This window comes from Neophocaena asiaeorientalis, unplaced genomic scaffold (assembly GCF_003031525.2).
Source record: "Neophocaena asiaeorientalis asiaeorientalis breed wild unplaced genomic scaffold, Neophocaena_asiaeorientalis_V1.1 scaffold91, whole genome shotgun sequence".
NCBI classification, from domain to species: domain Eukaryota; kingdom Metazoa; phylum Chordata; class Mammalia; order Artiodactyla; family Phocoenidae; genus Neophocaena; species Neophocaena asiaeorientalis.
The window spans coordinates 6321814-6336112 of NW_020173198.1; the positions used below are offsets into that span (position 1 = coordinate 6321814).

At 47.9% G+C, this 14299-nt stretch overlaps 1 protein-coding gene across 1 annotated transcript in view; it reads left to right on the forward strand.

The window, feature by feature from the left end:
- Window positions 1–14261, forward strand: part of USP31 (ubiquitin specific peptidase 31) — a 62196-nt gene extending 47935 nt beyond the window's left edge. The window contains exons 9-12 of the mRNA XM_024744348.1: window positions 2099–2324; window positions 7607–7765; window positions 9323–9475; window positions 11384–14261. Of these exons, the coding sequence (XP_024600116.1) occupies window positions 2099–2324; window positions 7607–7765; window positions 9323–9475; window positions 11384–12945 (2100 nt within the window). The 3' untranslated portion in view covers window positions 12946–14261. The remainder of the gene's footprint in view (window positions 1–2098; window positions 2325–7606; window positions 7766–9322; window positions 9476–11383) is intronic.
- The last annotated feature ends 38 nt before the right edge of the window (window positions 14262–14299 follow it).

The following is a 14299-nucleotide window of genomic DNA, read 5'->3' on the forward strand; positions in this document are numbered from 1 at the left end:
GCCATGTGTTTTGCTCTTTCCCAGGGCAGTTTGCGCGTCCTGTGGCCCTTTAAATCCTCACCATTGTAGTTCATACTGCAGGTATTTTACTCTGTTCCTGAGGATTTGCTTTAGATTTGTAAATGTTGTGCTCAAGTAAGTGCACTTTGGGATTAAAAAAAAAAAGTTGAGCGCCTTTCTTGGGGGTGGGTAGAATTCTGTTTCTGCCTAAAGTAATAATGGGTGTTGTCCTGCTTCCAAGGAGCAGTGGTACAGTTGTGGAGATGAGTCGTAAATATATACAAAGAAAATCTGCTTTGAGCTGTGTTGCTTTGTGAGTCAGTTTCCCCACAGAGGCTCTCTATTCTTAAGGTTAGAGTTGTCCTGGGCAGCCCCCTTGTAAGAGAGGTAAATGAGGGGTAAACGCTGGAGGAGTCTGAGCCTGGCGTAAGAAAGTTTGCATCTGAAAGATTAGGAGGAGGCCTGTACCGGGTGAGCTGGGAGCGGGGCTGCACATGTACAGCGGCTGAGGGAGCAGCAGGTGCAGAGCACGTGCAGGAGGCTGAAAGCTGAGGCCAGTGTGGCTGCAGCTCTGGGGGGTCGGGGGGAGAAAGTGCGTTGAGGTAGAAGAGCAGGCAGGGGCTGGTGGTCCAAGCAGTCCTTGTAGGCAGAGTGGGATTCTGAAGCAGAGAAGCAACATGACCAAATTTGTGCTTGGAAGAGACCATTCAGGCTGCTGTGTGGAGAATTAGAGGCTACGAGGATGAAGACAGGGAGACCTGAAGGAGGCCTTTGCAGTCACTGCGGGAGCGGGGGCCGGCCGATGGCTCGCAGTGGAGATGGAGAGACCTGGATAGACTTGAGAGATGTCTAGGGCTGGCTGATGAAGTGAATGTGTCGGGGGCACGCACATGGTCCCCAGGGTGGCCTTTCACACACAGGTTTGGGGTCCAGCTCCTGTAGTAGTGAGGAGTGGGCACTTGCCCTGAGTGTCACAGCTATACGCTTCCATTGGGATCTTTCAGGGGGACGGCCAGTTGAGGGTTTGAACCCAGCTTCTCTGTCTCCTTCCATACACACAAACTGGCTTCCTTTGCTTTCTGTTTCTTTTGAAGACATCATCACCCTTCCAGCGCCCCAACTCAAAACTGCAGTGTCATCTTTGACTCTTCTTTCCCTGTCACCTAGGCAGTCACCTCTTCGGCCTGGTTGTGCCTCTCCACTGCCTCCTGTACGTGTCCCCTTCTCCCCATTCTTGCTGTCATCCTGCCAGTTCCAACTTCTGATACTTCCGAACTGGTTGCAGTTGCAGTGTCTTTTCATTGGTTTCGTAACCTACACTGCTCTTCCCTTTCTGCCATGTTTTGGGCACTCCTTAATGGCAGCTCTGATGGCATCACCTCCTCCCTCAGAGCCTCAGTGCTTCTCCCTTGACTGCAGAACAAGGTCCAGGTTCTTTAGCCTGACCTTCCTGACCATGCAAGATCCATCCTACCTTTCTCTTAGGAACATTTTTCTTCCCTTAGTAGGTCCATAGTTCCTTGGGATGGGAATTATCTGTGCCCGATTAATTTTTTAAAGCTCCCATAGACACAGGAAACATTTGGTAAATATCTACTCAACTGATGGTTGGATTTCCCAGTGGGCTTAATGGGAAATACAGATCGCCCAAGATTGTCAACTAAATGACTATATTAAGTTAAGTCACTGTTAACTGTTAATTTGTCAGAGGAGTTGGGAAGGAAAGAGGCCCTGTTCTGTGAATGGCTGTTCTGTGCCAGCACTGTGCTTTCCCTTCACATATGTTGTTATTCCATTACTTTTCATGCCTCTTTCGTGACAGAGGTTTCAGGATGAGCCCTTTAGCAGGTAAGGCAATGAAGGCTCATTATCCCTTATATATAGATCATTGCTGGTTCCACTTTTGGTGGTATTAAAACCTGTTCCTCCAGTTAGATAAAACTGTTAATCTGTTTCCCTGTGTTGTATGTGTCTTTGGAAACATCAGATAGGTAACTCAACCCTACTTCAGTCGATAGGGTCTGCCTTTCACGCTAAACTGATCTACCATCTGCTTGCACGAAAATATCATCAGAACTTGTTTTTCTTCTTGCCACAGGAAGGAGACAAGCGTATGAAACTTCAGAACATGGTGAAGTTCCCTCTGACTGGCCTGGACATGACACCTCACGTGGTTAAGAGAAGCCAGAGCAGCTGGAGTTTGCCATCCCATTGGTCTCCATGGAGACGGCCCTACGGACTCGGGCGGGACCCTGAGGACTACATCTATGACCTGTATGCTGTGTGCAATCATCACGGCACCATGCAAGGGGGGCACTACACAGGTCTGCAGCGCGAGAGGCCGGGCGCCTGTGCTGACGATTCCTCCCGACATGTTTTGCTTGTGACAGGGTTGCTTTGCTTTAGAACCTCGCTTTCTCTTCCAGCAGGCAGTTTGCCAACCATGAGGGCAGTTTTCATCCTTTGGTTCTCTGCCCTTAGATCGTCTGGTCGGGCTCTGACCCAAGCAGGGAATGGTGTATGCAGATGGGTGACATCGTCTGGCTCACCCTGGACTTGCTTTCTTGACCTTACCTGTGTGCCCCGTTTAAGGTTTTGCTCTGCTTCCTTGAGGACCTAACATCTCTTTTATTTGGAGCGGTTGTGAACCACTTTTATAGTGTCTTTAGAATGACTTGGAAGGGGTTTTCTTTTTGCTGTATGGTTAAATTTACTTTCTCATTTGTCAAAGCAATAGTGCTCATCATATGAAATTTAGAGACTAGAGAGAGACAGACGGAACAGTGCCATCAGCCCACGAGATTATCACTCAGAAATAACCCATGAGATTAGTGCTCAAAAAATGGTAACATTTTTAGAAACTGTGGTAAAATATACACAACAGAATTTACCGTTTTAACCATTTTTAACCATATGGTTCAGTGTCATTAAGTACATTCGTATCTTTGTGCAACCATCACCACTGTCCATCTCCAGAGTTTCTTTCATCTTCCCAAATTGAAACTCTGCATCCTTTAAACAGTAACTTCCTGTTTACTCCTCGCCCATCCCCTGGCAGCCACCATTCTTTCTATGAATCTGACTGCTCTAGGTACCACGTGTAAGTGGAATCATACAGTATTTGTCCTTTTGTGTCTGGCTTATTTCACTTAGCATAATGCAGTCAAGATTCACCCACTTTGCATCGTCTGTCAGAATTTCCTCTTTTTAAGGCTGATAATATCCCATTGTATGTAGGTGACATTTTGGTATGTGGTGTTTCCTTCCAGTGTTTTTCTGTACGTTCTGGCCATTATTTTATACTGTTGTGATCGGCCTGATTGGCCTTTTTTTTAAATGTCCAATGCTCTGTTCAGGTGAACCTTTATGGAACACCTCCTCTACGTCTTGCTTGCACTGATCTGTGTCACATCAGAGACACACTGGAAATGAAAAGATCTTGACCTCTGTCTTCCAAGAGTGTAATCAAGTGGTTGAGGCGGTGTAGGTACACTTCAAATGAAAGAGCAGGATGTGTATTAGGTTCTGTGGTTGAAGTGTGAACAGAGCAGGGGCTGGAGGAGAGAGTGGTCAGAGCAGCCTCCTTCTGGAGGGTCAGGAGAAGCTATTGGGATTAGTAACCTGCTGCCTACACATGAGGCCCTTATGGGCTAATGGGGCAGATGCTTAATTTTCTTTTTAAATAAACTTATTTGTTTGTTTTCATTTTTATTTTATTTTTGGCTGCATTGGGTCTTCGTTGCTGCGCGGGCTTTCTCTAGTTGTGGCGAGCAGGGGTTACTCTTCATTGCAGTGCACGAGCTTCTATTGTGGTGGCTTGTCTTGTTGCGGAGCACGGGCTCTAGGCGCACGGGCTTCAGTAGTGTGGCATGCGGGCTCAGTAGTTGTGGCTCATGGGCTTTAGCGCACAGGCTTAGTAGTTGTGGCGAACGGGCCTAGCTGCTCCATGGCATGTGGGATCTTCCCGGACCAGGGCTTGAACCTGTGTCCCCTGCATTGGCAGGTGGGTTCTTAACCACTGTGCCACCAGGGAAGTCCCAACAGATGCTTAATTTTTATAAATATTATTTTTAATGACCAAAGAATATTCAGTTGATGGAACTCTAATGTGATATCACCATTCCCCATTGTTGAACACATACATTGTTTCTGGTTTTTAACTTTGAAGATAACTGATGGACATATTTGTGTGTAGTCGCCTTTTCTGTACTTTAATTCTGTATTTCCTTGAGATTGAGTCTCAGAAATGGAATTATTGGGTTAAGGGAATTCATGCATGCTGGGGAGGCAGGTAGATTTGGGGGCTTCTTGCCTGGACATCTGTATGTCGGGGGACTTGATGTGAGGGTCCTCCTACTGTATAGGTGGCCAGGACTCGGATTTCTGCGTCCTTCTCACTCAGCCTACTTGGCATGAACACTTCTCTGGGACTTTTTGTTTCTGCAGTTCAGTGGTTTCTGCAGCAAGACCCCAGGGTGCTAGTGATTCATAAAGGTAGGGGGAGGTAGAGGGGGGTAGGCTCTGCCAGTTGGTGTTTCAGTCTCTCTCAGACTGTTCCCCGGCAGTTAACCCTGAGACCCCTGCAACACGGTGAAGGAGCCTCTCGGGCCCCAGACCCCCCCTCCTTGGCCCAGCACAGTTACTCTCTCAACCTGCTCTTCCTCAGGAGACAGGGGACGTGGAGTGTGACTGGACACAACAATCTTTTGTTCTCGAAACCCATTTAGTTCTAGTTCTTTCAGTACGCTGCCGGCAGCAGTCACTTGTGAGAGGAATGATCCCGACCTGGAGTGTATCTCGTAGTGGAGCCGTTTGGATGGCCTCTACTTGCCCTCGGAAGTACTTGAAGGAGAAAAAGGGGACAGAGGATCTATTGAAAAGTCCGTAGAAGACAAAGTTAATATTAATGAAATGCTTAAGTATGTTTTACCTCGTGTTTTGGTTTAAGCCAAATTTTAATACTGTATTTTGTGTCTTACATATGTTATATTTATATTTTGGGGGGCCACTTGTATAATAAGTGTTGTGTGTCTAGTTGGATTTTTGCTTTTGTGGCATTCCTGGTCATATCTGCATTCTTCGATACTGAGTCACAGAGTTATATACTCAGGGACTCTGAGAATTGAAAGGGACTTAGAGGGAATTTAATTTCACTAATTAGCTGGTGAAGTAATGCCTTTGCCAGCATCACTGGTTGGTGTTCATGTAGCTTCAGCTTTGGTAAAGAATCTCCTGTGTATAACAGTGTTTCTCAGGAAAATATGGGTGAGCACGTTGTGTGGTTTCTAGCAAGAAATTGTTGAGGAAAATCGGACAGTGCCAGATTTTCGCCTGTTATGTTGCTCTTTGTATAGCATAGACTCTGGAAAGTGCCCGGAAACCCATAACTGCCTTGGAGGCAGTACAAATTAGTGAGAGGAGTATGGGTTAGAAGCTAGACACGTATTCCTAGCTCTGTGACCTTAGGTGGGTAACCTTATTCAAACCTGGCGACAATGTGAGGGAGGCAGAAGTGCTCGTGCCTGCCTCCTGGGGCCTGTTACCGACGAGGGGCTTGGATATTTTCTGCGTTGTTATCCCCTTCCCGTGCTTAGGCCATACGGCTGCTTTTCTGATGAGAACATTTTAAGTACCTCAGCATTGTTGAGTTAAAGATATCTTGTTTTTAAGCTTTCATTTGGAGTGTTTATTTTAATGTGTTCTTCTATTTTGCACTGGTTCTAACTATAATTACATGGTACATGTGTGGCTGACTTGCGTAAGGAGTCTAGAACAGTGCTTCTCAAACCATCTGTGATGAGGAACCTTTTAAAACATTTCTTAAACCTTTTTTTAAAATGTCCAATCCTTCATGAACCAGTACTTTTGCAAAAACACAATAAAAGTATCACACATTATCAGATTGCTATGAATGTTTTTAAATGCTTACCTCGTTGTGGTGCTTATCTCATGGACTGGCACCAGTCTGTGAGCCACAATTTGAGTGGCACTGGTCTAGGAAATACTTCAGAAAATAGCGCTGGGAAGAAAAGCACATAGAACTATTTTATAAATACGTCATTGACCCATTCATGAGTCCCTGTGCTGCCTTAGTTTCCACACTGTGACGGAGGACAGACCATCCTGAGGAGAAACGGACTGAAGCTGGTACAGGCTGCTCTGTCACCTCCTCTCGGGCGCGTTCCCCCTTACAGACCTCCCACTCCCACTCACGAATAGCAGCCCCTCACCAGCTGGGTCGTTCATCCAGCAAGCCTGATGACACCACTGACCAAGCAGTTGCTGTTTTACCAGCTCCATTTGCTGCTTGTGTCTCCCTTTCTCTGCCGTCTGGTTCCAGTGAGTCCACAGCTGCAGGTGACTTTCCTCCCTACAGTCATAGGTTCTTCCTCTGCTCTTCTTTTTCGGGAAAAAGAAGAGCAGAAGTATAGCCCTTCCTCTTCCGGGTCCCTTTCGTCTCCTAGGAGTCCATACTTAGCAAAGTGGTTGTGGCCTATCGAGGGAGTCACTCCTGGTGCCACTCGGGACCTTACGTGTCCTGCCTCCGGGGCCCTACTGAGCCTGTTCCAGCGTTCAGCTAAATATTCTAGCACTCATTTATTTTCACCCCAATAAATGGGTCTTTTTAGAAAGAATTGTAAGAGTGTACCTTTCTGGATCAAGCTTATCACACTCCTTGATCGATTCACAGGCTGATGTGGCTCCATGAACACTAAACCATGTCCTTGCTGGTACTTGAGTGCTCTTTATTTTTATCTCAGCTTAGAGTTTGGACTGGAGGGAAGGCCGCATGCATTCATGAGCTCCAGTGTTCTCAGTTTGCCAGGGGCCTTCCATCAGGCATCGTTTGTGCTGCCTCTGAGGGAGGCAGGGTGGGGTAAGGCTTTAAGCTCAGGGACTAGATAATCCTGTAATGAGCTGGCCCCTGCCCTTCACCAGCTGCATGACCTTGGGCAAGCTGGTTAATCTTTTTGAGCCTCTGTAAAATGGCAATGATAATAGAACAAATTTCATAGGATCAAATGAGATGCACATAATAAGTGCTAAACAAATGTTAGCTACTGCTCTCATTAATATCATCATTTCTAGTTCTGTTGTTTTCTGACTCTAAGAAGCACTAAACTGTTACAACATGCTTGAAACAGGGTTTCTCCGTACTGGTACAGTAACATTTTTGCTGGGTAATTCTGTATTGTGGGGACTGTCCCGTGCATGGTGGGATGTGTAGTGGCGCCCCTGGTCTCTACCCACTAGATTGCACTAGCACCCTACCCTCCCCACGCCCCCACCCCCAGTTGTGACAGTCAAAAATGTGTCCCCTGGGGCAAAATCATCTCTGGTTGAAATCCACTGGTTTAAAGAAGTAGATTGCGTTTTCTAAAATTAAATAGAATTTCATCCATTTGGAATAGTTTGGAATTTCTTGAAGCATTTTGCCTGAGTGTGATTTAGAATGTGGATTTCTTACCTCTTTCTGTATTACTATCTGCAGCCTTAAAAAGTTCTTGAATTAATTATATGAGCCAGAGACATGGTGTCTGTGGGTCAAGTGGAGTGGCCATCGTGGCCGCCCTGGTGCTGATCGCTGGTGGGCTCTTTTTGGCAGCATACTGCAAGAACTCCGTGGACGGCCTCTGGTACTGCTTCGACGACAGTGACGTGCAGCAGCTGTCGGAAGACGAGGTCTGCACGCAGACGGCGTACATCCTTTTCTACCAGAGGCGGACAGCTATACCGTCATGGTCGGCCAACAGCTCGGTGGCAGGTAGGGCCACTCTACTCTTGGGTGGTTTGTCTTGAGAGCAGAAGGTTGTAGTTGATGGTCCAGAGAACTTCTCCAGGAGGTCTCGTGATTCTGTTGGTTGGATCAGATTAATTCTCAGGTTTGCATTTAATCTGGAAACCAGAATGGTTGCAGTTAAAGGAAATGGGGGTGGAATGTGCCAGCAGCTGTGAACCAGGAGTTCCAATGGAGGTGGAGTGGAGCCTGGCTCAAAGCGCGCTCGTGGTGTTTCCTTACGGAGTAAATAAACGAGTGAGGGAGCTAAGAAGCAGCGCAGCCCAGTGCTCTCAGAGTCGAGGGACTGGAAATAGAGCTGAGACTTGGCCTTGCCACATTTTGGTCGGGTTATCTTCGAGCATGTCCCACCCGAGCCACATATGTGTCATCTGTAATATGGGTGTACTGATCCTACCTGCCTCGTGGGGTCGTTGTGTGAAACAGATTAGGTAAATGTGCATTAAAGCCTTTTGTAAAGGGTAAAGCACCATTAGAAATTGTTCTTTTTTCCACTAAGATTGGCCTATTCTGTTAGGGGAGGCTATAAAAATATTAGATGGCTTGGATTTAGTTCGATGGGATCTAGCTTGTTGTGCTTGGAACCAGTACCCACGCGTGACGTTGATGCAGCCACACACAGTCCGAACAGGGGGACGAATGCTTCCTAATGCAGAGTTGGAGTTTAGAGAATAGGACAGAGGATTGGGACATGGCAGTTTGTGATCAGTTATTAATCCCTGCTCCCCTTGAAGCGTGCGAGGGGTAAGTTGGTAGCCGCTAAAAGGAAGCATCACTGAAGCAGAGTGAGCCCTGCTGGAGTCAAACCCCACCCAGTACAGCCGTCTGTCCGTAGCTGCTCTTAGTTCCCAGAAAGCGGGAACTCCAGGGCTCTAGTGCCGTCCCTCAGTGCTTTCCAGAGTCTGAGATAGGCTCAGAAATGACACCCTCTTGAGATCTACTCTAGATAGTCACGTGTCTTCATGTTCTCCATTTCAAGAGCAGTTTCTGTTGCTCCAATATATATTTAAGGGCCTCCCTGGAACAGACAGGACACAGTGGCACGTGGCCTTGTGTGTGCATGTGTGTGTGTGTTTACATATGAATACTGTGAAAATGATTTAAAGGCCCCACCGCACAGGCCAGGAAGATAACAGCGCACTGCCGCTTGCTTTCTTCTCTGTCAGAAGTGTTCCTGCAGGTGCTTAGAGCAGTGCCTGGGCTGTAGTGCTTAATGAATGTTTGTAGAATAGATGAATATATGCACGATTGTATCTGTTCCATTCTGTTGCCAGCACTAAGACTCGGACTTTGTGTTCTGAAGTAGCCATCCCTGTACTTGGATTTTATTACTGCAAACATTGTGTGAGCGTCTGTCCTTTTCATCCCAACAGGCGACGTTCGAGCGGGCACAGCGTGGGCCTGGGAGTTAGTGCTGACCTGGCGGTGAGGTCCCCCGCCGCCCGGGCAGCAGCCCTTGGTGAGGGCGTGTGTGGCACAGGCAGGATTCTGGCCTGACCTCGGCGCCCACTTCCTTTCCTGCAGGCTCCACAAGTTCCTCCTTGTGTGAACACTGGGTGAGCCGTCTCCCGGGGAGCAAGCAGGCCAGCGTGACCTCTGCAGCTTCCTCCAGACGCACCTCCCTAGCCTCGCTGTCTGAGTCTGTGGAGATGACTGGGGAAAGGAGTGAAGATGATGGTGGGTCTGGGTTTCGCTGACAGATTTCCAAAATGGCAACTCACGGACACAGCACGGGCTCCCTCATGTCGAGGAGCATTTTATATAACAGGGTCATTTGCTCTTCCTCTGTGACCTAGCACTTTTTCCTTCCACTCTGTTGTTTTCCACTTTTAAGGTCTAATGTGGAGGCTGGGGCTTTAACTCTGTACAGTAATGTATGTTTTTTTTCAAAGCGCTGTTTGAAATCTTCAGAGCAGCTGTGAGGGGACTCAGCGAGGTTGTGGTTTGCCGAGGGCCGCCTGGTGTGCGGGGCCTGACGTGGAGGCTCCTGACTCGCTCAGCTTCTCGCCTTCCCACTGCGCTCTCTCCCCTGGAGGGATCTGTGGTGTGCCCTTGTGGGTGCAGAGCATCTAGAACAAAAGCTCTTGCCTTTGCATAAAGGTAGTTTTTAGGAATTTTGAAGATAGTCACAGTATAAAAGCTTTGAAAATCTGATAAAAATTGAGCTCCAGTGTTTTGCCTTCAGCTGCCGCTTGAGTAGTGGCGGAACAGCCCTCGGTTCTCACGGGGACCCCAGGTGGTGTGGGGAGGGCCGGGCAGCCAGAGCCCTGAGAGCTGGGAGGAGCAGGGGAGAGTGAGCTCAGCTTCTATAACGAGGACAGTGACTCATCCCCCAGCAGGCCTCATTCTGTGGTCAGCAGTTCCATCACGTCCAGTAGCCGCTCCTCGTGGCGCTCAGGAGGCTGGAAGAGGAAGGGCAGACGAGAGCTCTGTCGCAGCTCCAGCTCTACCCCTGCTTCTGGCTGTTGCTTCTTTTTTTGTAGAAAAAGAGTCTTGGGCTGTAACTGTGAAGCTCCTGTCTGTAGCTCCTGACATTTTATGAAAAACTGACCAGTGAACCTTGGCTTGTTTATTATTTAGAGGTTATTTTCAGCACAGCCTTTAAACCTAGAATTCACTGTTGTTTTAACGGTAAGCCTAGATATGGTTTGGCCCCAGTCTGTTTTTAAACGGTGTAGTCGGCGAAATCGATATCAGCACCATCACCATGCAGTGGTGCTGGGTGGTGCCCACAGAACAGGGCCTATCTCTTAGGAGCTCATCCAGACAGTTTTATTAATACCACAGCTACAGCATCAAGTGTGTGGAGAATTGAATTTAGAATATTTTCTGTGGAAGTTTTAAGTCACTTAAAATAGGAGTATAGTGCTCTGATCATGAATATTTTCCTTGGAGGCTTTCCACTGATTGCTTTCATAGTCAACGATTACAGGCCCGCCTACCTGTGGCATTGAGTTGGGGGGAAGGGGTTGCGGTTCTGGTGTTAGCTCTGCCTCTGTCCGTGTGATCTTGGGCAAGGACTGCACTGCTGTGGGCCCCAGTGTTCTTAATAGGATGAAGAAGCTGTAAATGAAGTAGCTCACATTTATTGAGCAGCTGTGCAGTGCCAGGTGCCTTGCTGGGCACAGGACTTTTAAGATTTTATTTAATTCTCATAGTAGCTCTGTGAGTTACAGCAAGGGTCAGCAGAGTATAGCCCACAGGCCAAATATGGCCCCTGCCTTTATTTGTGTAAAAAAAAAAGTTTTATTGGAACACAGCCACGCCCATTTGTTTGTTGCCTGTGGCTGCTTTCGCACTAGGGTGGCAGAGTTGAGCAGCTGGCCCACAAAGCCTAAAATATTTCCTGTCTGGGCCTTTAGAGGAAAAGTCTGCTGACCTCTGATGTTGAGCAAGAAGGTGGTTTGCTGATCCTCAAGTTAGAATGCCCATATTTCATAGGGAAAGGATCTGGGCTCAGAAGAGTTAAAATCACATGACTACTCCTTGACCCCAGACCCCCTGATTTCCTACCGTCTTAGCTGGATGTCCTAGTAAGGACATTTGGTAGGTTTAGCTTAACGCCACTCTCTTTGCTGCATTCAGGAGGTTTCTCAACTCGACCGTTCGTGAGAAGCGTCCAGCGCCAGAGCTTGTCATCCAGATCTTCTGTCACCAGCCCCTTGGCCGTCAATGAAAATTGCATCAGACCTTCCTGGTCCCTGTCTGCTAAGCTGCAGATGCGTTCCAGTTCCCCTTCCCGCTTCTCAGGGGACTCTCCGATTCACACCTCCGCCTCCACCTTGGAGAAGATCGGGGAAGCAGTGGACGACAAGGTTTCCATCTCTTGCTTTGGTAGCTTGAGGAACCTGTCCAGCAGTTATCAGGACTCAAGCGATAGTCACAGTCGACGGGAGCACAAGGCTGTGGGTCGGGCCCCTCTGGCTGTCATGGAAGGTGTGTTCAAAGACGAGTCAGACACCCGCAAGTTGAACTCCAGTGTTGTAGACACACAGAGCAAAAGCTCAGTACAAGGGGATCCATTGCCCCCCATATCAGGTCCATTTGATAACAATAACCAGATTGCTTATGTGGATCAGAGCGATTCTGTAGACAGCTCTCCAGTCAAAGAGGTGAAACCTCCAAGCCACCCAGACTCCCTCGCAAAGAAATCGGAGAGCACAGCCAGGAGATCCCCCGGCTCCAGAGGCGCTCCTGAGCCAAACAGAAGCTTGCGGAAGGGGAGACCAGTCTTGGCCAGCCAGGAATCATCTCTTTCCAGTACATCCCCTTCTTCTCCTGTTCCTGTAAAAGTTTCTGTAAAGCCCTCCCGCTCCCGAAGCAAAGCCGATTCTTCTTCCAGGGCCAGTGGACGGCATTCCTCCCCTGCCCGCCCAAAGGAGTCCTCCCCCAAATCCCAGGACTCCGTGTCATCTCCTTCGCTCCAGAAGCAGAAGTCAGCTTCTTCCCTCACTGACAGTGCTTCCTCCTCATCCGCCAAAAAAGCCTCAGGCCCTGCCCCGAGGGGCCCCTTCCCTCCTGGGAAGAGCAGGACTTCAGACAGGAGCTTAAGCAGAGAGGGCTCCAGACAAAGCCTGGTTTCCGACAGAGCCAGCGTCACCTCCAGCCCCAAACCCAGTTCTCCTCGCGTGAGCCAGGCCAGAGCCGGGGACGGCAGGGGGGACGGAAAGCACGTCCGCAGCTCCTCCATGGCCAGCCTGCGCTCCCCCAGCATGAACATGAAGGCCGGTCTGAAGAGGGACAGCAAGTCGGAGGACAAGGGGCTGTCCTTCTTCAAGTCAGCCTTGAGACAGAAGGAAACCCGGCGGTCGACGGATCTTGGCAAGACAACCTTGTTGTCCAAGAAGGTGGGCGGGAGCTCAGTCAAGTCCGTCTCTAAGAGTGCAGTGGATGACAAGGCAGAGAAAGGCTCCCAGGCGCTAGGCTCCCAGCAGCCAAATGTGAATGCAGTTGGAAAAGAGCAGCTTGCCTCCAAGGACCCTGCTTCTGCTAAACATTCCCTGCTGTCCGCTCGCAAATCCAAGTCTTCCCAGCTAGATTCTGGAGTGCCCTCGTCTCCTGGTTGCAGGCAGTCTGCTGAGAAATCCTCAAAAAAGTTACCTTCTAGCATGCAAACCAATGCACGGCCTTCTCAAAAACCTCAGTGATATTTCTGCAATCCAAGTGTTTTATCTGTAAAGATGTTAATTTATTTAGAACCCCTTCCCTCCCACCAAAGCCCTCTGTGCTTTTCTTTTGTATTTTTTGGGTCACGTGCCTGACGTACGTGTGTGTGTGTGTGTGTGTGTGTGTGTGTGTGTGTGTGTGTAGAATTCAGTTGCAAATTGTTAAAAGCATCGCCTTATTCTGCCATTGAACCAAATAACAGCCATAGGCAAAGCATTGATACCAAGTTAACTGGAATAATTGCAGACAATACCCTGGACGGTCCCTTTAGCAATTGTACATATTTCTTTCTAGAGAACTCTAATGACTTTCGTTGGACACTAGGGATTTGAAACCTGTGAACCAGTTAAGCTGTCATTAGTGTGCTCTGTAGAAGGATGAATTATTTGACTGGGGTTTCATCTGAGCAGAGTTTGTCCTCACTGCGTGCGGATTGGCGTGTGGCACCAGAAGCTCTAAAAACTGTGACACTAACAGTGAAACAAACCGAGGGAAGACTGTTGCTTTCTGCACTTTGGCCCCATCTACCAGTCTTTGTAAAGGGCAATATTTTAACACTAATGTTTCTCAGGTATATACTCAGCTAGTCTAGGATGGGTGCGCACATCAGTGAAAGGATCGAAGAAGAAGGTGGCCTGTGGGTGGCTGTCATTTCTCCTACTGCCACAGATAGAAGTTTTTAGAGGTAGAAATGAAGTCCTTCACCACCTTCGTATCTGCAAAGATGTCTGTACCATAAGCTGTCTTGACCCTTCGGATATGTCCTAAGAGGTGGCAAACTGGATAGCTGGAAAGCCAGTCGCTAGTAGCTAAATTTTTTTTTTCCTTGTCAATTTGCGAGCTAAGGTCATTGGGATTTTGAAGTGTAGTAGAGCAGTTAATACCTTTGAAAGAGTCCTGGAGAAAAAAAAAGGATTCTCAACTGGATGCATGAATCTGCCATTTTCCTTCTCTGTTGTTGCTTTTTTCCACGTTAGAAGTTGAAAGCTCCATGCTGCACCATGTGTGCATGCCTTTGTTTCCTCATCTTGTAATTTGGAGAGGAAAGAAGTTGCCTAATGCCAGCAGTTAGTGACGGTATGTTAGAACGATGTGTGACAAAGTGTTATATGCACACTTCTGGTCCTGCCTGTCAGTCTTAGTTGTGACTGTTTTTCAGGAACTCATTTATTTCTTCTTTGTGCTGAAGATTTAATCTCTTACCCAGAAACTCACAAGCAGGATGGAGCATGTTCCATCTGGCATTGTCAGTGCAAGTTGCATTTCTTGTTTAGAAAAAAAAGGGAACCTCACAGAAATCCAAAGATAAGCAAAATTATATATATATATATATAT